Below are 22294 nucleotides of genomic sequence, written 5' to 3'. Positions count from 1 at the left end.
CAGATAGAGATACTTGGCTTTGCATTCCTCCATTAGGGTGTAATAAAACATTGAACTTGTTCATTTGTCGAATGCCACTTTAGACCACTTTTCAACCTCATTGAGCACCTTTTGATGAATGCAAACACTGCATTACTGTGGCTGAGTTCATATTGGACTGATCAGGTGTCCAAATATATTTAGAAATGTAGTGTCTTCTAAAACATAATATGAATTTTATTTGATTTTCTAGAGATGTGGTATCTTCATGGTGATGTGTTTTATTTGTTCCGGAGTGATCAGGGTGACTGTCAAACAGCTGCATTGTTTTGTGCCCTCAGGAAGGCCAAACTCACAACTGTAACAAAATCCAACAGGGTATACACACACACACACACACACACACACACAAACACTGTGCAGCTTACATAAATGTCCTAAATCTGTTTCTTTGGGCTATTAAGTGTGTGTGTGTGTGTGTGTGTGTGTGTGTGTAGGACTGGCTGCATTCACAGATCAATGGAAAGCACATGCTAGTGCAAATGAGCCAGCCACAAAGTTCTGGAGATGGTTTCGCTTCTGATATGGTATTTATAGTGAATATTTCTATATTGTATAACATGCGTCACTCTGACATCTGACATCAATCTGACCTTTCAGCAAAATGTATAACTAAATAAGAACAAATTAAGAACAAACTAGACAGCTGCATTGTAAATGTAATCGCAAAAATAAAACATTACTGTGCTGATATTGTTATTAATGCTCTGGAACTTCTGCTAACAAAGTTCCTCTTTTCAATAACGTCATTGCAGATGTGGGTAGTTGTTCCCTCGAAAATGTTTCTTTCTTCTCTCACTTGAGGTTTTAAGACATTATAAGACATCTTGTCATGATGCTAAACAGAGCAAAGCATAAGTCCTACCTTAGAACCTACAATTACAGGTGCTGACACTGGTGACTCCTTCCGGAAATGCTAAGAATGCTAAGAATAAGAACAATAATTCGACAGCACTTTGGTATAAAACAAATGTTTGCAAATGTTTCATCTTTCTAACCATGTTCACACCTACTTTCAGGTCGATGACGAGTCTGACTGCGAGATCCTCGGTGCGACCTCTCAACTCATTGAGGAGGTGGAACGGGTGGAGGGATGGGTGTGTGAAAGAGCAGCGCAGGGGTTGAAATATTAAAGCTTTTTGAAGTTTACAAATGGAACACAGTACATTTAGCAATGGAGTGGTGTTGTCCAAATGCATGAGAGTTCACTAGTGTGCACTAGACACAATTAATGTTTATCATATTTACAATATGTGTTGATGATTTTACCAGGAATGTGGAGCCAAGAGGAGTAACAGTTACAAATCTTTCAGGAAAGTTTCATTCATAGTTCAGTTGCACTTAAAGTTTCTCCACAATGTGTCCATTGTAAACACGCCAATAGCATGAAGTAAAAACGGATAAATAAAGGGAAAAAAAACGTTAAAATAAAGTGAGTCAAAGAGTGAATGAGAAATCAATGGAGCCTAACAAATGTTTATTGATATGTGTTTCACATTTTTGCTGCACAAAATTAACAATAAAAAAGTAACATTTACAAAATAAAAACTGTTTTTGGTTGAAACGCATGCAAAGATTCGAATTTCATCATCATCATCATCATCATCATCATCATCATCATCATCATCATCATACGGTGGCCGGGAAGTGCAAAACAAATTAACAAATCTGAAAACACATTAACAAATCCGAAAACAAATTAACAAATCCGAAAACACATTAACAATTCTCAAAACAAATTAACAAATCCGAAAACACATTGATGATGGTAAGTTTCCATTCACAAACTATACCAACCGCTTCCGGGTTGTCTGACTTGTTAATGTGTTTTGGGATTTGTTAATGTGTTTTGGGATTTGTTAATTTGTTTTCAGATTTGTTAATTTGTTTTGGGATTTGTTAATGTGTTTTGGGATTTGTTAATTTGTTTTCAGATTTGTTAATTTGTTTTGGGATTTGTTAATGTGTTTTCGGATTTGTTAATTTGTTTTGGGATTTGTTAATGTGTTTTTGGATTTGTTCATTTGTTTTGGGATTTGTTAATTTGTTTTGGGATTTGTTAATTTGTTTTCAGATTTGTTCATTTGTTTTCGGATTTGTTAATGTGTTTTGCACTTCTCGGCCACCGTATCATCATCATCATCAAAAAAAATATAAAAATTGTCTCGTCAGTTTTTTAAATAACATTTAGTTGCATTCCTACTGATACACTGTAGTGCAGCATTACAGACAATCACAGTGTAACCACGATCATAAACAAAAGCTAATAGTTATTAATGGTTATATGAGGGTTAGACCTAGCAAACCTCTTTTGTAATTATGTAATTCATATTAAAGTTAAGAAAATCATTTGCACCAGTTGTGTATGTGGCTGGATGACAGAATCGCTAAGCACTCAAGAGTAACTTCCCTCCAGCAAAAGTGTCAGGTTTATGCACAGGTCTGCATGAATAAATCTCACCATCACTGTATTTAAAAACATTTTGAAATCCTGAGTAATCATAAACTCCCACCATGTTTCCTCCACTTGTTTTTGAAGGCGGTTTCTCCAGACTCATTATGAGCCTCTTTTCCCAAAACGGGTTCGTTTTTCTCTTCTCTAAGCTGCGTCAGTGTCTTTTTCAGTAACTCCAGCTCTCTATCCTTCTCTTCCATCTGTCCTCTGAAATATTCCTCCATCTTTGATTTGGAGGTCAAAATATATCTCTGGATTTCAGGAATCATGATTTTCATAAGTCTTCTCTCTTCCTCCATTCCAGCCTCTCCTTCATAGGCCTTCCTTATATCTTCCACCTTTTGTCTGAGTATCCCCTTCAACTCTCTCCTCTCCCACTCTACTTTTTCATTTAGTATATTAATTACATTCTCAATCTTTGTCCTCTTCTGCATTTCTCCATCTAGTTCCTCTTTCAGTTTTTCTTTTTTCACTTCATCCATTTCCTCTTTAATTTTTCCTTCCAGATCAGCTACTTGATTGTTCAGCTGTGTAATATCTTTTTCATGCTCTTGGATCATTCCTTCAATCTTTTTCAGAGATTTCTGGAGGTCCTCCTCTAGTTTCACTTCCACTTCTCGTTCTTCTTTTGCTATTTTCTTTTCTTTAATACACAAAATAATTTTTTCAATCTTAGACTCTGTTTCCAGGTAGAGCTCACTGCTGAGGAATCTTCCTTTATTTTTGACCACCATCTTCTCTATCTTCTCCAGCAGCTCTGATACCTGAGAACCATCTTCACTCTCTTTAATGTTGAGACAGTGAAACCTATTCCCACAGTTCTTTACAAGTCTCTGGACCTCCTGGTCTCCTGATTGGATAAATTCCTCAATATTCTTCTTCTGAACTTCATCGGAAACAGTGAAAATGAGGAAGGCAGTCTCCCAACATTCCTCTCCAAAGATCTCTTCAATTTTCTCCATCATACCTCTCTCCTCTCCTGTAGGCTGCTTTACAGGTATGACCACGACGAAGGCGTGGGGTCCTGGAGCAGACAGACGGACACAGAGCCCCACGTCCTGTCTCAGCTTCTCCGCAGAGAGTCCAGAAGAGAACCAGTCAGGCGTGTCCACCACAGTCACCTTCCTCCCAGCCACCTCCCCTTGTGTGCTCTCACTCTGCTGGGTGGCTGTAGGTGTGATATCCAGGTTTCTCTCTGCTTTGCCCAGGATGGTGTTTCCCGCTGCACTCTTTCCAGACCCCGTCCTCCCGAGCAGCACCAACCGCAATTCTGAAGAACCCACTGACAATGAGCAAGAACGAGACACTTAATTTACATTTAATAAAACAGATTATTTGATTGAGTGGTATACGGTTCATTCAGTGATTATGAAAAAATATCGATTAACATGTGGACAGTGTACAAGAAAATAAATCAGGTACAGAAATTATATATAGAAAGATAACTCTTTAGCTTTTAATATATATTTGAGACAATATTGAGACAATGTCTCATTGTTCATTGTTCAAGAAAGGTCTTCAAATATTTCTACTATTTTACATTAAATTCATTATACAATTTAAGAATGACCAAAAGCCACTCACTGACTGGAGACTCCACTTTTGACACAGAGCCAAATAAGTCTGGAACAGCAGCAACGTCCAGCTCTGCTTTTGCTCTGTTTAGTTCCTGCATGGTGTCTTTCAGTCGCTGCTCAGTTTTTTCTAATGCGTTGTGTGTTTTTAGAAGGTCCTTTATGATGCCTTTAACATCTGTATTATATTCTGTAATTATGAACAGTGAGGTACGATTACCGTATTAAATATATACAAAATTTGGATCATTTTGATAGAAATGTTGAGATTTTTCTTTTGTTGTTTCAAACTTACCAGTCAACAATGAAGACTCTGCCATTTTAATTTTCTCCTCTTCTGACCATTTTTTCCCCCACTACAGATGTGAACAAAAAACAGTAAAGTCGTACTGTGCATTATATAGACATTTGTAAACTAGCATTACTGTTGACCTTTTTAGAAAAATTAAAACTATAAGCTATATTATACTTAATAATACTAACAGCAGTGAGACTGCTAAATTTAGACTGTTTTGATATATTTAAAAAAAAAAGCATTTTAAAAGAATTCATTGATCAATTTTATTATAAGGAATGATTATATTTTCAGGATTTAAACCACTTGCCATTTTACATACAGTTTTAAATATAAATATGTTTCTACCTGCTGGATTTTAACATAGGGAATGACACCACACTGGAGGACAAAAACAGATCAGAAAATAAAGCTAGTAAAAAAAATGGTTATGATAAAATATATTATATGCCATAAAATAATCACAAGCAGTACAAGGAATATTCAAAATAAAAATTACCTGAAAGAGTCTGTTTATGCTTCGAAGATGATCTGCATTAGATAATAAAAAGAATTAAAAGTTACGTTTTCAGTCTGCTTCTGTTTACTTCAGTCTTTGTTAAACCCAAGTCAAAGCTTTTAGCTGATGGGAAAAAACTTTAAAGACAAAACTGTAACATTCTGTAATCATTTCCTGAAATACAGCTATTGTTTGATCAATTCTAACTTTGGACAACGTCACTACCAAAAGTCGAAGTGTCACCATTTCTCCATTCATATCTGCACATACAAGTTTAAATAATGAGTCATTACGTCAGTATCGCACATTTTTCTTTCTTTTCCTTCATCTTTGCATCCCCTAATGAGATAAGAAGTCCTTCTGGTTTGACTGCAGGTTTATTTTGGGTCGTGTACAAAACCGTACCTCCCTCTGTATATTGTACCTGATGCTAGAGTCCTGAATTGACTTAGCCATAAATGCAGACCATGATAAAGAATTACATCTTATTTAATGCCTGAAACTAAAATATAAGACGTATATTTTCCTTATAATTTCCGAGTGAAGTACTGATGGCATTGACATGCGGTGTGATGCTAACGGTTTGATATTAGCCGCTGATAGCCACTTACCTAACAGTTTTAAGCAGCTTGTTAGCAGTTTTACGTTAGCAAGAGTAGCAGTTTATTAATGAAGTAGTATAAAAATAGTATATTTTGACTTTTTTAAATGTTTATGTAGTAAAAGTTTATGTCTTATATAATATTTTTATATGTCTTTATATGTTTACAAGTCTCAATGGAGTCTGTATGTACCTTATGAACACATGCTAATATAAATTTCATGTTATCTCCAGGTTTGTATCTAATTCACATGTAATAAATATAACCTTTTTTTTTTTTTTTTTAATCTGGAGCCAAATCTTCTCACATGGTGCTGTCATCTAATACACAAAAGCTGTGCTTGTTCAATTTTTGAGTGGCTGAATTACTATTTTCTTTAAATCAGTTTTATTTGATTAACTGCTTTGACCCTACTGTAGTATTAGGTTTTAAGTGCTTGGTTTAGTTGTTATTTGGTCTGCCAAGTTAGGGCACCTGAAGTCTACTCTACAGAAGAACACTGACATCTAGTGGAAAAACCTTAATAACCCAACACAACTGCACACCAGTGGTTTGTGCACCTGGTGCAAAAAAGTGTCATAAACTGACATTATTCTCACTCCGGGTGTCGAGTAGCAGAGCAGCTTAATCGCTCCAATCCACTGAAAGTAATCCATCCAATTACATCTGTTTGCAAGGTTACACAAGTACTTATCATGTACAGCTATATAACGCTAAATATTTTCACATAAAAGAAAGCACACTTCACACCTCTAACACAGCAGGAAACAGAAAGACCTTGCATGCTAATGCTGTCTTGCAGCAGAGGACGGCTTCAACAGGAAGTTAGACCTTATCAAATGTAGAACATAAGATAGCCTAGCACCTTTGTCTAGGATGAAAGACTTATGTTACAGAATCATGTTCAAAAGGAGTCTCCAGTTTCAGAGATTTCTAGCGTTCAGAAGTAAAGCTGTAAACAGGATGGAGGAGAGAGAAAACTCCATGGTATCTATCAATTCTATATTAATGCCCATCATTTTTGGAAAGAGATGTTTAGGAGGTACTGATATTGAGGTGTCCACATACAATGCATTGTCCAACCAACCAAGAGGTGTCGTGAAGTTATTGTATGTCCAAATGAAATTTTATCAGATGCACATCAATTGAAATCTAAATAAATCTATTTCTATCTAATGTTCTTTTTTTTATTTAGATTCAATTGAGAAAGAGTTTACATTGATGGTAAGTGTAGATTTGGGATACTTACGCCACCACAGTCTTACTGTAAGCTTTCCCATTCTTTCCCCATCAGTCACCTGACACAGGTAATGTCCTATATCTGATTCACGGCTCTCCTTCAGCTGTAAGTAGATGTTTCCTTTGTCCAGCTCCTGAGTGAATAGACTCACTCTACCCTTGTAACCTCTCCCCTCTTTCATTTCTCTGTTCTTATAGAGAAAAACACAGTCCGTCCCCTTAAACCACTGGATCTGCATGTCAACAGCATTGATTTTAGGAGATAGGAGACACGAGAATGTGACTGTTGAGCCAAGCTGAACCCGTTTATATTGGTGGGAAATGAGTGTAAACTCGGCTGCATGAAAAAGACAAAGACAAATATAAGAATCAAGATGTAACTGATGTACATATGAAATCTTACATATAGCTTGCTGCTTTGCTAAAAAAATACAGAGTGCTACAGGCCACTGCAACCTGCACTGCTTAACAGTGATGATGACATTACAAAGTTTTCAGTTTAATATTACAGTTAAAAACTAAAATGATCTTTTGCCGTATACAATATGTTGTCCATCAGTCAAAGTCAGGCATAATTTTGCAATAAAAATCGGTTAAGAAGTTACAGGAAGTACACAGGAAATCATTTTTTTTTTGTCGATATCCATTTGCATAAAACTTTAAATGTTAAACTTACGGTTGGATGCTGCAGCCATCTCTGATTTCAATCCAGTAAAATCCTCCAGGGAAATCAAATAGTATGATATAATGAGTCTGTTTTATATGTTAAAGGAATTTTTAATCACGTAACGTTTCCTTTGCCGTTCTTTGCCGTTCTTCTCACAGACTCCTGCCGCTTTTAGTGTGTCAGTTGCACAGGTTTTTATTTTTTCTCTCTGAACAGGAAGCTACGATATTTTCAGCATTGGGTCTGTTGTGAACTTGGAAATGACGCTGACTGTTAGTTCCTCAGGAGCTCTCGTTTGTTTAATCTCTCTAATACAAACTGCTGTAGAAAGATATTATTTCCTGTCCTGTGTCACTCAAATGAGGATGAGGTTCCCTTCTGAGTCTGGTTCCTCTCAAGGTTTCTTCCTCATATCATCTCAAGGAGTTTTTTTTCTCACTATCCTCACCTCCAGTTTGCTCATTATGGAAAATCGTTAGAGATACATAGACTTAATACTTAATAGTAAACTTTTATATATTTGTTCTGTTTCTATACTTATGAATGTGAACTTTTAAAAGAAAAAAAACTTTTTTTTATAGAAATAAAAAAAGAATAAAAAACAATGAAAATGAGATATTACATAAATTAGATAAAGCAATAGTGGGAAAAACACAAGGCAAAAACAAGACAAAATCATAACCAGATGATCAAGAGGACGGGGTCTCAAATGCCGAATTTTTGCTGTATAAGAGGTGATTTTAAAGAAAAATAATTGACAGTAACTGTTTTGCAAGATGCTGCATCACCTCACCTCATCACTGAGTACTGTATGTTACTAGGCAGCTGTACTAAACCTCAGTTCTCTTCATGGTTTCTGCAAGAAACACGAATGTGAATATCTATTATTGTACATGATATAGATTAACGTATATCTGGGTAAAGCTCCGCTGCTGTCTGGGACAATACACTCTGGATCATTGTACAATGGCGAACCACTAGACCAGCTGGTTTGGTCTGTCCAAAGTCAAAGAAATGAATGTGAGCTTTTATGTTCATGAAATAATTATCAAGGGAACGTAAATGAAAAGGCACACCCATGTTCACTGTTAGTGTTTGTAGTTTTTATGTACCTATTTGTATTAAAAAATTGCTATACATTTCACAAAACTCCTTATGTATATCTCGAGTTCAAAAGAAGTTAATGATTTCAGCCTTTGGAATTTGTTTTATTAATAGATAGATTTATATGTGGAAATTTTTAAAAAGAGAAAAAATATACTGCCAGACTATCAAATAAAAAGTTCCTAATCTTGAGACCATTCAAAGGACTTTACCTTTGTTTCATCAATGTATGCTTTACCTTAAATGTTTTAGTATCTTGTCGAGCTGCTTTTGTCACCTCTGCTTGTTTATTGATGCTTTTGTCTTGGCTTTTATCCTCATGTGTTCAACTGTTCAACTAACTGTTCAAAGTTTTTTTTTTAAATTCACACACACAACAAACAGGGAAGGAAGTGCTAGTTGAAGTGTTTCATGAGTAAGTAGGTCTTCAACCATTGTTTGAAAATAGCCAGTGACTCCGCTGTCCGGACCCCTAGGGGAAGTTCATTCCACGACCTTGGTGACAGAACAAAAAGAGTCAAGAGCAACAGAAAAAGTCTTGTTGTATACTTGCCTCTTACCCTGAGAGATGGTGGGACCAGTCGAGCAGTGCTGGTAGCTCTGAGGGCATGAGGTGCAGTGTGAGGGGTGATTAGGGCTTTGCGGTAAGAGGAACATGGTACATTTTTGGCTTTGTAGGCAAGCATCACTGTTTTGAACCTGATGCGTTCAGCTTACCGGAAGCCAGTGGAGGGATCACAGCAGCGGGGTGGTATGCAAGAACTTTGGCAGGTTGAAAACAAGCAGCTGCATTTTGGATCATTTGCAGAGGATGAAATGCATTCACAGGTAGACCTGCCAGCAGTGAGTTGCAGTAATCCAGTCTTGAGATGACAAGAGACCGAACAAGTACCTGAGCAGCCTGTGTGGACATAAGCGAGTCACATTAGCAACATGAGAGGAAAAGGACAGTTGATTGTCTATGGTTACCCTAAGGTTGAGAGCTGTGACTGAAGGGGAGATCAGTTTGTTATGCAGGGATATTGCAAGGTCATGACCTGGCAAATGAATCACCTAGGATGATCATCAGTTTAGTTTTGCTAGGATTGAGCTTCAACTGATGAGCCATCATCCACAATGATATATCTGCCAGACATGCTGAGATCCAAACAGAAGCTGTGGTATCTGAGGGTGGGAAAGAGAAGATAAGTTGTGTATCATCGGCATAGCAGTGGTAAGAGAACCCGTGTGAGGAAATAACTTCACCAAGAGAGGGAGTATCAGCAAGAAAAGAAAAGGACAAGTACTGAGCCCTGTGGGACACCAGAGGAGAGTCTGAGTGGAACAGATGTCACTCCCCTCCATGTTACCTGATATGAGCGTCCTTCCAGGTAGGAAGCAAACCATTCCCAAGCTGATCCGCAAATCCCAAGACTCCTGAGGGTGGACAAGAGTCTTGCGGTTGACCGTATCAAACGCTGTTGAAAGGTCGAGGAGGATGAGGACGGATGCAATTAAACAAAACATATTAAATTATACAGTGCAGTGCTGGTGCTTGGTAGCATTATTTTTCTGAGATTTAATTACACAGAATTTATGATGAATTCATTATTTTATAAAATCTCAGAAAGCCAGGGCCCCCGGCACCATCTCAGGGCCCCCAGTTTGAGAACCTCTGGCCTAGACTACTTGTTCTGAGCAGGTGTTGTCAGTGAACAGGCTGTAAAACTGTTGGCTAAGTTAAAGACACTCATGAAAAACCGATGCTGATTATATGGGAAACGTCTCTAACAGCAGTCAAAATGTCATTGTTTGTGTCAAACAAGTTGTGAATTTGTTGTAACATTAAAACAGGAGATCATGACTTACTCTGTGCTCAAAGTGATGCTTGCAGCTCCAGTGGTTTTCTCTGTGGGTGAACGACGATGATGCTGAACAATTCCAGGATATGCTTTTTTTTTTTGGCTGTTGCTATTTTCTAATGCTATTTTCTGATTGGCTATTGTGTAGCCTCTATTTTTGATTGGCTGATAAGTGTCAGGCTTAATTCCTTGCGCTTGATTCCTGTCCGGTTCCATAGAGACAGCGGTGTGGACAGATACATTTTGGGTGCTGCGGCGTATTAAATATATGATAAATAGTAAGTTTTTCTGCGGGAGAGTGGGACAAAAGACTGAAATGCGTGACTGTCACTCTCAATGCGTGACACTTGATAGCCCTGTTGTTTTGTCTTCGAAACAAACGCATCATTAAATTTTCTTCCTGCTTCCCTATGGAATATATATATATATATATATATATATATATATATATATATATATATATATATATATATATATATATATATATATAATGGTGCTCTTTACAAAAAATAGTTAACTAGAACTCAGAACTCCACACATGTACAAGAAATAAAGTTTTCCTACTTCTTGTACTGTATATCCTGAGTGATAGATGTCTCGTCCAATCAGTAGAAAGAATTCAATTTCAAACTTCTCAAATCTGATTGGTCAAAAGCTTTTGTTTTGATTGCATGGTATATATTATTATCACAGTGCTTTCAATAGTTTTGTCTCATTCATTTCAAGAGGAAAAAGTTGTTGAAACAAAAGCTGCTTCAAGAACATTTATTGTTTTTCCCAGAGTAAGAGGCAATAACTAATGTGTTACATCATACTGCATCATACCTGGCATTACTACAGCAACATGAACCCTACTGTTTCATTTATATATTTTTACTTTTACATAACAATACATGTAAATGCATTAAATCATAATATACTGCTTATTATAATTAAGTATTTCATTTATTCAGAGTATTTATCATAAAGAACATTACATTGTCCACTGTTCATGCTTGTATAAAGAATAGAGAGAGCCACAAATACTGTAAAAGCAGGCATCTACTACATGCTAATACTCAGCAGTTTTAAGGACATTATTCATAATGGAGCTGAGTCAATTTTGCATAAATAAATCTTACAAGTTCTAAACATGATTTATTTAAGCTATATATAGGTAGTGGGTTGGTCAGTGCTTCTTGAGAAGAAACCGAGATCTTCAAGGTCTGGAAGATGGTAGGAAGATGTCTGGAAGATGTCTACCAGGCTGGACATGGTAGACATATGGTAGAACAAACAAAACCCACCCACTGTGAGTGATTTCTACATATCATTGTAAGTACGTACATTTAATGTCCATAAAATACTCATGTGGCTACTTTTGTATTTAAAAATTTTGGTAATCTGAATATATAGAAAAAGAGAGGAAACTCACCTTGGAATGCAGGCAGTTTACAACTTTGGACAGTGCTTCGTTGTTCTTATGACACGCCAGTAATCCCTGATCTTCATAGAACAGACAGTCGACTGTGATCGTATTCTGTCTATTTACTAATCTGCTGCTCTCTGGTACCTCAAGTTCTGGATTAAACGTGTGATGAAGCACCACCAGAACTGCAGGTTTGTCACCTTTTGATGGAGACATTGGAGTTTAGTGAAATAAGAAAGCAAATATTTCTCAGATGGTAAAATTGAACTTTAGGCAAAAATAAAAGTTTAATAAAAACAAAGATTCAGAAAGAAGGTAAGTGAGCTTTTATCAAATATTATTTTTCATCCTTAAAATTAATGATTGTAAGTTTTTGTGAAAATGATTTATTTATTGGAATAATGAGTGTTTTACCTGCTTGGGTATTAAGCATCTTCAATGCTTCTACAATGTCAGTTCCAGCTTGTGTAACAACAGGGCAGAAAATCAGAATGAAATCAGACTCTTCCAATTTCATCACCATCTGTAGGCCTGGTATTAGTTCTTGAAGTTTCCTCTCTATGTCCACATGATGTCCTAATGTCTTTCCAGAGATTATAGTGAAGTATGTTAGACGAGGACACTTCCACATCTGGATAAAAGAAGGCTGATGATCTAAAGAGAAAACAAATCGTCAGTCACTGTAGTATAATATAAATGATTCCTAAGAATATTTTAGATGCATTGCATGAATCAGGATAATTATTGAGCAATAGCAAATTTTCCACCAGTATTTCAAGAAAGATTTATGGTAACACATCCTAGAAGATTTATGGGATGTGGTAGTTTAGTGGTTATGGTGTTGGACAACTGATGGGTAGGTTGTGAATTTGAAACCCAGGTTCATTAAGCTGCCACTGCTGGGCCCCTGTGTAAGGCTTTGTAAATGAGGGTTGTAAATTTAAAAAAGGACTAAATTAATTAACTATGTGGTCATGTTACATTATACACAATAAACTGTAAGTGGCAATGTGACTTACATAGAAATTTACTCAGTGTCCCTCCCTGAATGTCCTGTAAAATATGCTGTTAGAACATTTTGTTTTTGCATTTAAAATGTAAAGATTTTCCTATTTAATTTTGTTGTCAAATATAAAATTAACCATTATTTAAGAAAAAAATAAATCCTCACCTCAATAAATTTTAGAACTTTGGACAATGCTTTCTTATTTTCAGGATACAGCAGTAATCCCTGAACTTCATGGATCACACAGTCGACTGTGATCACATTCCTTCTATTTACATATTTGCTGCTGTCTTTTACAATATGTTCTGAATGATGAAGCACCATGAGAACTGCAGGTTTGTAACCTATTGATGGAGACGTGAGAATAACAATCATTGAATGTTTAAATATTTATTTAAACTCACAACCTATTAGTCACCAACACAGAACCTTTTGGATATTTTCTTGAGGCTATAATAAATAATAATGAGAAGTTTACCTGGTAGGGTATTAGGCATCTGTTTTGCTGCTTTAATAGCAACAACAGGGCAGAAAGCCATAATGAAATCACAGTCCTCTGGATTCTGTACATTCTGCAGAGCTGGAATTATTTTCTGGAATTTCTGTTCTATATCCACATGATGTCTTAATGTGCATCCAAGTGCAACAGTAAAATACTTCATAGTCTGGTTATCTGTGTGGTAGTGAGGTAAATATGTTAAACAAATTTTATCCTATCATTCTATCAAGGACCCGGATGTGTTTTTAATTATCCCTAAATATAAAGAATGCGCTGGAAACTTGGAGCAGCACTTTGGCTGTTTCTGTCTTAGAAATAAAAATGATAGAATTATTAAAGAATTTACAGATCAAACGTGAAAAGTGCACGTCATGCACGCAATGGCGCAGTAGGGCTTTTATTTTGAAGGCGACTTTTTTATTTAAGGATTTTTAAGGTCTCTACAGTGATGTGCTGGAGATACTGAGTTAGCTGTGTGCTTCATTTTTAAAGTACAAACCACGGTGTTTAAGGATAACAGTTTAAATTTACTCTGTGACTAAACCCAGAGAAATATAAACTCTTCAGTGAAAGGCACAACAGCAGAAAAGGAGGTGTTCATTCAGACGAAGGTCAAATCATATGACTAGTGATGTCATGTAAAATGGAGATCATAATACTAACCTGCAGGTATTTTTTGCAGGTATTTCAGGATTTAGGAGATCAAACAGAGAGAATACTTGATCTCCTTGATGTCCTTATTGATGTTTATCCGCAGTCTGAGTAAAAGAAATATAAAAAACATACATAACATTTGATCGTGTTAATTGTGCATTATCCAATATTCATATTATCCTTATACATGAAATGTATAGTTAATTGTATTAATTGTTCAAAACAGAAACAACTTTCTTGATGCTCTTCTGGAATAGAAACTGCAATTAGACGGAAATGTGTTTTTTTTTTTTGTGTCCATGAAATGCTTCGCCCTGCGATGGGTTGGCACTCCGTCCAGGGTGTATCCTGCCTTGATGCCTGATGACGCCTGAGATAGGCACAGGCTCCCCGTGACCCGAGGTAGTTCTGATAAGCGGTAGAAGATGAATGAATGAATGAATGAAATGCTTTAAGTGTCAGGGATGGGGGGATAAAACAGACCCAAATGCAGGATAGCGTAAAATAAATGGGTTTATTAAATAAAAAATGCAAAACAGGAACAAAGACATGACAACTAACGTGACAAACGAAGAGGATTTTTTGTATTTTGTCCAGCACTGTGTACACCAGGTTGCACAGATGCACTTTATGTGGCTAGGACTAACTTATTTAAATCCTTAGCACTGTCTTTGTTCTATGTAGATCCATGGTCTCATTTCACTGTATTCTTCAACAGCTATATATGGTTAAAATGACAATAAAAGCTTCTTTACTTGACTTGACTTCATCACAATGTAAAAAAAACTCTAGCCTTGCTTGACGTATCCAGGTTCCTCAGTCTCTTTGGTCATTGTAGATAAGATTTTTTGGACAATGGAGATGCAGCAGAGACTCTCCAGGTCACAGAATGTGTATGAACAAACAAAGAGACACAAACCAAAACTGAGGAAATATACCAGACTCTGCAGCTCCAACCAAAAGAATCTGCAAGAAATGCTTCAGGTAATGAAGAGTTAAAATCTGAACGCACAGAAACAGTAGGTGAACAAACTAAAGGCTAATTATTGATCATAAATAACTATATATTTAATTTATTGTCAATAATTAAATCAGCTACTATTGTGATTTTAATTTATAGAATTGTTTTTAAAATGTAGGGAAACAGATAATGGTGCTACTTATCATCATAAACATTTTCCTTTTGGTTACGGTGATACACTGTGAGTCCATTTTATCATCTCAAATGTGTTTATGTGTAACTTCCTGAGTGAGAATCATAAAAATGATTAGTTAGTGGTTTGAGTACAGAGAGTAAACTAAACAGACACAGACACAGACTTTGGGAGCACTAACAGAAAAAAGAGATACCATAAATAGTCATTTGTTCTTTTGTAGACCACCACTTTAGACAAAGATGGCCAGTAGTGTTAAACAACCAGAAGACTAACCAAAGTAAATCTGACAGATAGAGATACATTAGGTTGTAATAAAACATTGACCTTTTTCTTTTGTAGAATGCCACAAAAATGTTTCTTTAGACAAGGTGGGGCAGAAATATTTTAATAATCCGAAGTCTAACCAAGGTAAATTTCCAATTAAATAACCTTAAACATAAGGTTATTTATTGTTGCTGAGAGATGCAAAACTTCATTATCTTAAAACTATATGACCAAAAGTATGTGAAAATCTGGCTATCACAGCCTTACACGATCGTCGGCCTTCCTCGAACTATTTCCACGATGTAGCTGAGGATTGCATCAAGCCTCATTGTATGCTGGTGCATTTGTTATAAGGGGATAATGGAATTTAGATATAATCTTGTTGAGAGCCCGGTAATTGATACAGGGTCAGAGACCGCCATCTTTTACCTTTAGGCACTGTTTCACCTGGAAGGAGGTAAATCGCGCAGTCCCATGGCCGATGAGGTGGTAGCTCTTTGGAAGCTCCTGAAACTCGGTGTATCAGAGTTTCAGTCTTCATACCTCAATCTTCAGGTATGGTCATTTTAGTATCTGCCTTCAGGATTTCGATGGAGGTGGAACATACTGGTATGGGTGAAGAATGACGATGGCGAGGAAAGGGTAATTGTGCAAAACATGACAGAAAACAATGATCATTCCATCTTCCCACCTCACCAGTATCCAGTGTTGTAATGTAACGAAGTAAAACTACTTCGTTACTGTACTTAAGTAAAAATTTCACGTATCTGTACTTTACTTCGCTATTTTAATTTATGTCAACTTTCACTTTTACTCCACTACATTTCCTAGATAAAATGTATACTTTTACTCCGTTATATTTCCACTAAGCATCTTCGTTACTCGTTACTACAAAATAAAATCAGAAGAAATGTGTGCGACTGCAACAAGGGAGGTTTGGTGAATCACTGCTCCTAGATTGCATTACGCTCCGCACGCTCTACGGAGAAGCACAGAGACGCGCAGCGTGCACGCGCAGTCAGAGCTGGAGGCATTTATATATAACGGCGGCAACCAAAAGCAACCACTATTCTTATTACCAGAGTTGATAGCACAAACAAAATATTAATCCAATATCAATACTAAATAAAAATAACATTTATTGATTTGGTCTTTGTCTTGTGAATGTTTATTTTATTAATGACTGCATTCATTGGACACACTGTTTGTAGAGAATGCACACATACATGAACTGATCTGATTCAAGACTGGCATCATTACATCATGCATGAAATTTTGGTATCCACTTTTGCCATTTAATAATACCATAACTTTTGGCTTACTATGTAGTCATATAATATATAATATAAAACTATTCTTGTTTTAAACTCTAACTGAGGGCTAAAACCCCCTAAAGATGAAACCCTAGAACCGCCCCTGCTATTATGTCTACCGAAAATCACTGAAATTTTACTTTTTACTTTTACTTCAAATACTTAAGTACATTAAATATCAGAAAATTACTTTTGATACTTAAGTACAGTAAATATCAGATACTTTAAGACTTTTACTTAATATTCTTAATACTTAATACTTTAGAATACTTAATATTCTAAAAGGTGCCTTTCACTTCTACCAAAGTCTTTTCCTAGTACCATACTTGTACTTTTACTCAAGTATTGCTTTCTAGTACTTTATACAACACTGCCAGTATCCCAAGAGAGCTCCGGATGACATCTGCAGTTGAATTATCCAGAACCAGAAATCTGATGGTTTCCCAGGGTAGGACTCCCACTGTCAGAATGAGTTCACATGTCCTGGAGTTGATGGAGGATTGATTAAGGGGTTTGCCAGTTACGTACTGGACTTGGAGTTTTTAAGGAATCTGTTCCCTTTGGATCTTAAGGTCAAATCATAATTGTGAGGAGATGAATTTGCCGGCTGAGTCCATAAAGGCTGTGACTGTAACAGATGAGTCAGATTGATGGAGCTTTACGTTTGTAGTTAAGGTAGCGCATATATATATATATATATATATATATATATAGTTTTGGGTTTAACCATACTCACAAAAGCTCGTGGAGGATGGATGGGACACTCTCCAATAACGTGGCCAGCTGCAGCACAGTAGAGAGACAGCCCTTGGGTGCCTTTGCTGATGTTCAGACAGTGGGATGCGGATGGTGTCGATCTGCATGGATTTTGGCTCTGGAGAGGGTGGTTCTGGCTGGCAGAGAACGTGTGATGTGACGGGCCCTTTAACATCATTATAACAGGATTGCATACGGTTTTCTGTTGTGATTCATCTCTGAATGAAGCTCTCTAAGCCCATGGTGTCATCATAGGCAGACTGAGGATTGCAATCTCAGTGCTGGTTTAAGGCCATAGTGGTAGGTGCTAAGAAGGGCTCGTTCATTCCAACCACTAGCGGCCGCTAGCATGCGAAACTACAGTGAATACTCAGCAGCGGAAAACCTGTCACTCAAGATATTCTGCTCTTTTAGCATTCCTTACATCATTTAATGTGAAATAGTTTTGTCTTTGAAACAAACGTACGTTCTCCAGGTGTGTTTTAGGAGATGGAAACTTAATTATGCAATGATATGCTACCATCATTATATTTTCTTCCTGCTTCCCAATGAAATACAGTATATTGTTAGATATAATGGTGCTCTTTAAAAAAATAGTTAACTAGAACTCGGAACTCCACACGTACAAGAAATAAAGTTTTCTACACAGTTTCCTACTTCTTGTATATCTTGAGCGACAGATGTCTCGTCCAATCAGTGGAAAGAATTCAATCGACAAACTTCTTGAATCGGATTGGACAAAAGCTTTTGTTTGGTTTGCGTGTTATATATTATTAGCGCAGAATTCCTTGCTTTCATTAGTTTTGTCTAATTTCAAGAGGAAAAAGTTGCTGAAACAAAAGCTGCTTCAAAAACATTTGTTTTTCACAGAGTAACAGGCAATAACTAATGTGTTACATCATACTGCATCATACCTGGCATTACTACAGCAACATGAACCCTACTGTTTCATTTATATATTTTTACTTTTACAGAACAATACATGTAAATGCATTAAATCATAATATACTGCTTATTATAATTATTAAGTATTTCAATTATTCAGTGTATTTATCATAAAGAACATTACATTGTCCACTGTTCATGCTTGTATAAAGAATAGAGAGAGCCACAAATAAAAGCAGGCATCTACTACATGCTAATACTCAGCAGTTTTAAGGACATTAATCATAATGGAGATGAGTCAATTTTGCATAAATAAATCTTACAAGTTCTAAACATGATTTATTTAAGCTATATATATGTAGTGGGTTGGTCAGTGCTTCTTGAGAAGAAACCGAGATCTTCAAGGTCTTTAAGATGGTCCAGGCTGAACATGGCCTTCTCTGTATTCATCATTCATCATGTTTTCTTTTTTCTATACTCGTTTCGATGAAGATAAATAAAAACAAATGTCACATCTAAAGCACATGATTAATCTTTTGTCTTTTTTAATCTATTTCTTATTCTTACATTTGTGCAAGAACAAAATTCATCTCACTTTTTTATATTTATTATATCCTTATTTATTTACTTAAGTATTTGCAAAAAAAGAAAAAAAAAAATCACATACTGTCAGTGACTTGACATCCAATCGGCCAACTTTTTTCCTGAATAAATGAACATTCATAGTCATTCATTCAAAATTCATTCATAATGTTACGTACTTATGTTTATCAGCAGCTGTCAGAAAATAAAAGATTTAGATGCTTCTCACTGGCGTAATGCCCAGATTCATCTAACTTAGCTTAAATTAATTACAAATTTGTGATATTCACCCAAGTTGCCAAATCTGTTGTTCTTTTCAGGATTTTCATCACCCTGCAAACACATGCAACAAAGCAGTTAACACTAAACCTATGGTAGAACAAACAAAACCCATCCTCTGTGAGTGATTTCTACATATCTTGTAAATACATACATTTAATGTCCATAAAATACTTTTGTGGCTACCTATTGCATTTTAAAATTTCCTCACCTTGGGATGCAGCCAGTTTACAACTTTGGACAGTCCTTCATTGTTCTTATGACACGTCAGTAATCCGTGATCTTCATAGAACAGACAGTCGACTGTGATCGTATTCTGTCTATTTACTAATCTGCTGCTGTCTGATACAATAAGTTCTGGATTAAAGGTGTGATGAAGCACCACCAGAACTGCAGGTTTGTTACCTTTTGATGGAGACATTGGAGTTTAGTGAAATAAGAAAGCAAATATTTCTCAGATGGTAAAATTGAACTTTAGGCAAAAATAAAAGTTTAATAAAAACAAAGATTCAGAATGAAGGTAAGTGAGCTTATGTCAAATATTTTTTTTCGTGCTTAAAATTAATGCTTGCAAATTATTGTGAATTTTATTTATTTATTGGAATAATGAGTGTTTTACCTGCTTGGGTATTAAGCATCTCTACTGCTGCTTCAGTGTCAGTTCCAGTTCGTGAAACAACAGGGCAGAAAACTAGAACTAAATCAGACTCTTCCAATTTCATCACCTTCTGCAGGCCTGGTATTAGTTCCTGAAGTTTCCTCTCTATGTCCACATGATGTCCTAATGTGTTTCCAGTCATTAGAGTGAAGTATGTTAGACGAGAACGATTCAACATCTGGATAAAAAAAGGCTGATTATCTAAAGAGAACACAAATCATCAGTCACTGTAGTATAATATAAATGATTCCTGGGATTTTAACTGTACTTCCTGATAGGCTAAAAATTGGGCAATAAAAGTAGCTACTGGGATTTCATGAGTCTAAGAAAGATTTAAATTGAAAAAGATTGAAATTGACTTACATGGTGTCCCTCCCTGCATTTCCTGTAAAATATGTTGTTAGAACATTTTGTTTTTGCATTTAAAATGTAAAGATTTTCCTATTTAATTTTGCTGTCAAATATAAAATGAAACATAAAATGAAAAATGAAACATGAAAAAAATACATCCTCACCTCAAAAAATTCTATAACTTTGGACAATGCTTTGTCATTTTCATGACACATCAGTAATCCCTGATATTTCCTGACAGACCCAGCGGTCAGGAAATAAAAGATTTAGATGCTTCTCACTGGCGTAATGCCCAGATTCATCTAACTTAGCTTAAATTAATTACAAATTTGTCATACTCACAAAGTTGTCAAGTATGTTGTTAAACATAAACATAAACATACATGTTAAACATTAAAGACATCATGTTACATTTGTGTCTAGATCCCTTCTAACTTCTGTTTTCTTCCAGTTCATTTGTACCTGTTTTAATTGTGTGACCTGTTGCTGACTGTCTTCTAACGCCTTAATTGTTTTGTCCAGTTCAGCTCTTGTCTGTTTGAGCTGTTTCTCCTTCTCTTCCAATGTCTTGTCCTTTTTCTGAAGTGTTTGTGTATTTTCTGTCAGAAGTCTGTCTTTCTCCTGAAGCTCTTTGTCTCTTTCCATTAGCTGTGTCTCTCTCTCAGTTAGAAGACTCTCTTTCTCTTCAAGCTGTTGTTTTTTTTCTGCTATCTCAGATTTCTGTTGCTCCACTACGATCATCATGTCCTGTAGTTGTCTCTGCTTGTCCTGCAGCTCCTGTCCCACTGTGTCCAGTTTATTTCTACTGGTTTCCAGTTCTTCCTTCACACTCACCAGTTGTCTCTCTTTGTCCTGCAGCTCCTGTCCCAGTGTGTCCAGTTTATTTGTACAGGTTTCCAGCTCTTTATCGTTGTTCTTCAGCTGTGTTTCTTTCTCCTTCAGCAGTTTGTTCAGATTCTTTAGTTGTGTGTTTTTCTCCTCCACGTGTCTCTGACTGTTTTCTAACACCTTAATTGTTTTGTCCAGTTCAGCTCTTGTCTGTTTGAGCTGTTTCTCCTTCTCTTCCAGTGTCTTGTCCTTCTTCTGAAGTGTTTGTTTATTTTCTGTCAGAAGTCTGTCTATCAGTTGTTGATTTCTCTCAGGTTGAGAATTTTCGCTTTCCTCTAAAACATTAGTTGTTTGATCTGGTTTCATATTTGTACCTTCAAGTCCTGTAACTTCCTTTTTAATGCGTCTTGCACTGTTTCTGGGTCCTATGCAAAACACACACACACAGACATTGATTGATTAATTTATTTATTTTATATTATTATCTTAAGAAACAAACAAATAAATAATCAGTCACACTCACCTTCCTTTTTCCTTTTCATGTTTTCACATTTTATATATTCCTTCTGTTAAAAAGCAGAAGACATTCATTTACAAATAATTGCATAGGTCGGGTAAATTATACACACTTTAGAGCAGCTCTGCTGACAGATTAATAAAGGAAACACTTAATAATAATAATAATTATTATTATTATTATTATTATTAAAATGTTATGTAAGTCCAGAAATGTATGTTTATTCATCTACTCAGTATTTTTTTTTTACCAAGCTTAAATTAAATAAAAATACCAGATATTGTGAAGTTTTGGCCAGTGATTCATTATTCTTCAGACACTGCAGTAATCCTGTATCTTCCTGGAACAGACAGTCGACTGCGATCATATTCTTTCTGTTTACACATTTGATGCTGTCTGGAACAACACACTCTGGATAAAATGTGTGATGGAGCACCACCAGGATTACAGGTTTGGTGTCTGTAAAAAAAATCCAAACAATTTATTCATTATATGCAAAAGTAATTCAGCAAACATAATGCATTATTTTAGAGAATTTTTTCTGAGTACCTGAAATATTGTGTAGACGTTTCATTGCTACTTCAATGTCAGTTCCAGGTTGTGACACAATCGTGCAGAAAACCAGAATGAAATCACACTCATCCTCTGTATTCACCTCCTTCAGGTCAACTCGTTGTTTAAGACAAGTTATGAAATCCTTGTGGGAATTCAGTGTTTTTCCAGATAAAATGAGCTTAAACTTTAAATCTGTGAACAAACAGGAAAAACATTTATTTATTTTTTATTATTTATTAAAGATAGATTATATTTATACTACAGTTA

The 22294-nt window shown here is 35.9% G+C and overlaps 1 protein-coding gene across 1 annotated transcript; it reads right to left on the bottom strand.

Moving 5' to 3' along the window:
- Positions 1 to 1656: 1656 nt before the first annotated feature.
- LOC132841378 (restin homolog) lies at positions 1657 to 22167 on the bottom strand. The gene is made up of 15 exons (XM_060863731.1): positions 22022 to 22167; positions 21747 to 21931; positions 21479 to 21521; positions 20590 to 21380; positions 20140 to 20161; positions 19738 to 19977; positions 19330 to 19523; positions 19130 to 19172; positions 18929 to 18961; positions 6714 to 7040; positions 4863 to 4894; positions 4712 to 4744; positions 4364 to 4424; positions 4079 to 4258; positions 1657 to 3776 (listed from the first exon to the last, which is right to left on the bottom strand). The coding sequence occupies exons 1-15, from the start codon at positions 22044 to 22046 to the stop codon at positions 2539 to 2541; spliced, it is 3447 nt and encodes a 1148-aa protein (XP_060719714.1). The 5' UTR covers positions 22047 to 22167; the 3' UTR covers positions 1657 to 2538.
- Positions 22168 to 22294: the final 127 nt, after the last annotated feature.

The sequence above is a fragment of the Tachysurus vachellii genome, chromosome 26 (genome assembly GCF_030014155.1).
Source record: "Tachysurus vachellii isolate PV-2020 chromosome 26, HZAU_Pvac_v1, whole genome shotgun sequence".
Taxonomy (NCBI): Eukaryota; Metazoa; Chordata; class Actinopteri; order Siluriformes; family Bagridae; genus Tachysurus; species Tachysurus vachellii.
The sequence above is the reverse complement of the archived record's forward strand: the minus strand, read 5'-3'. Positions and strand labels throughout refer to the sequence as shown.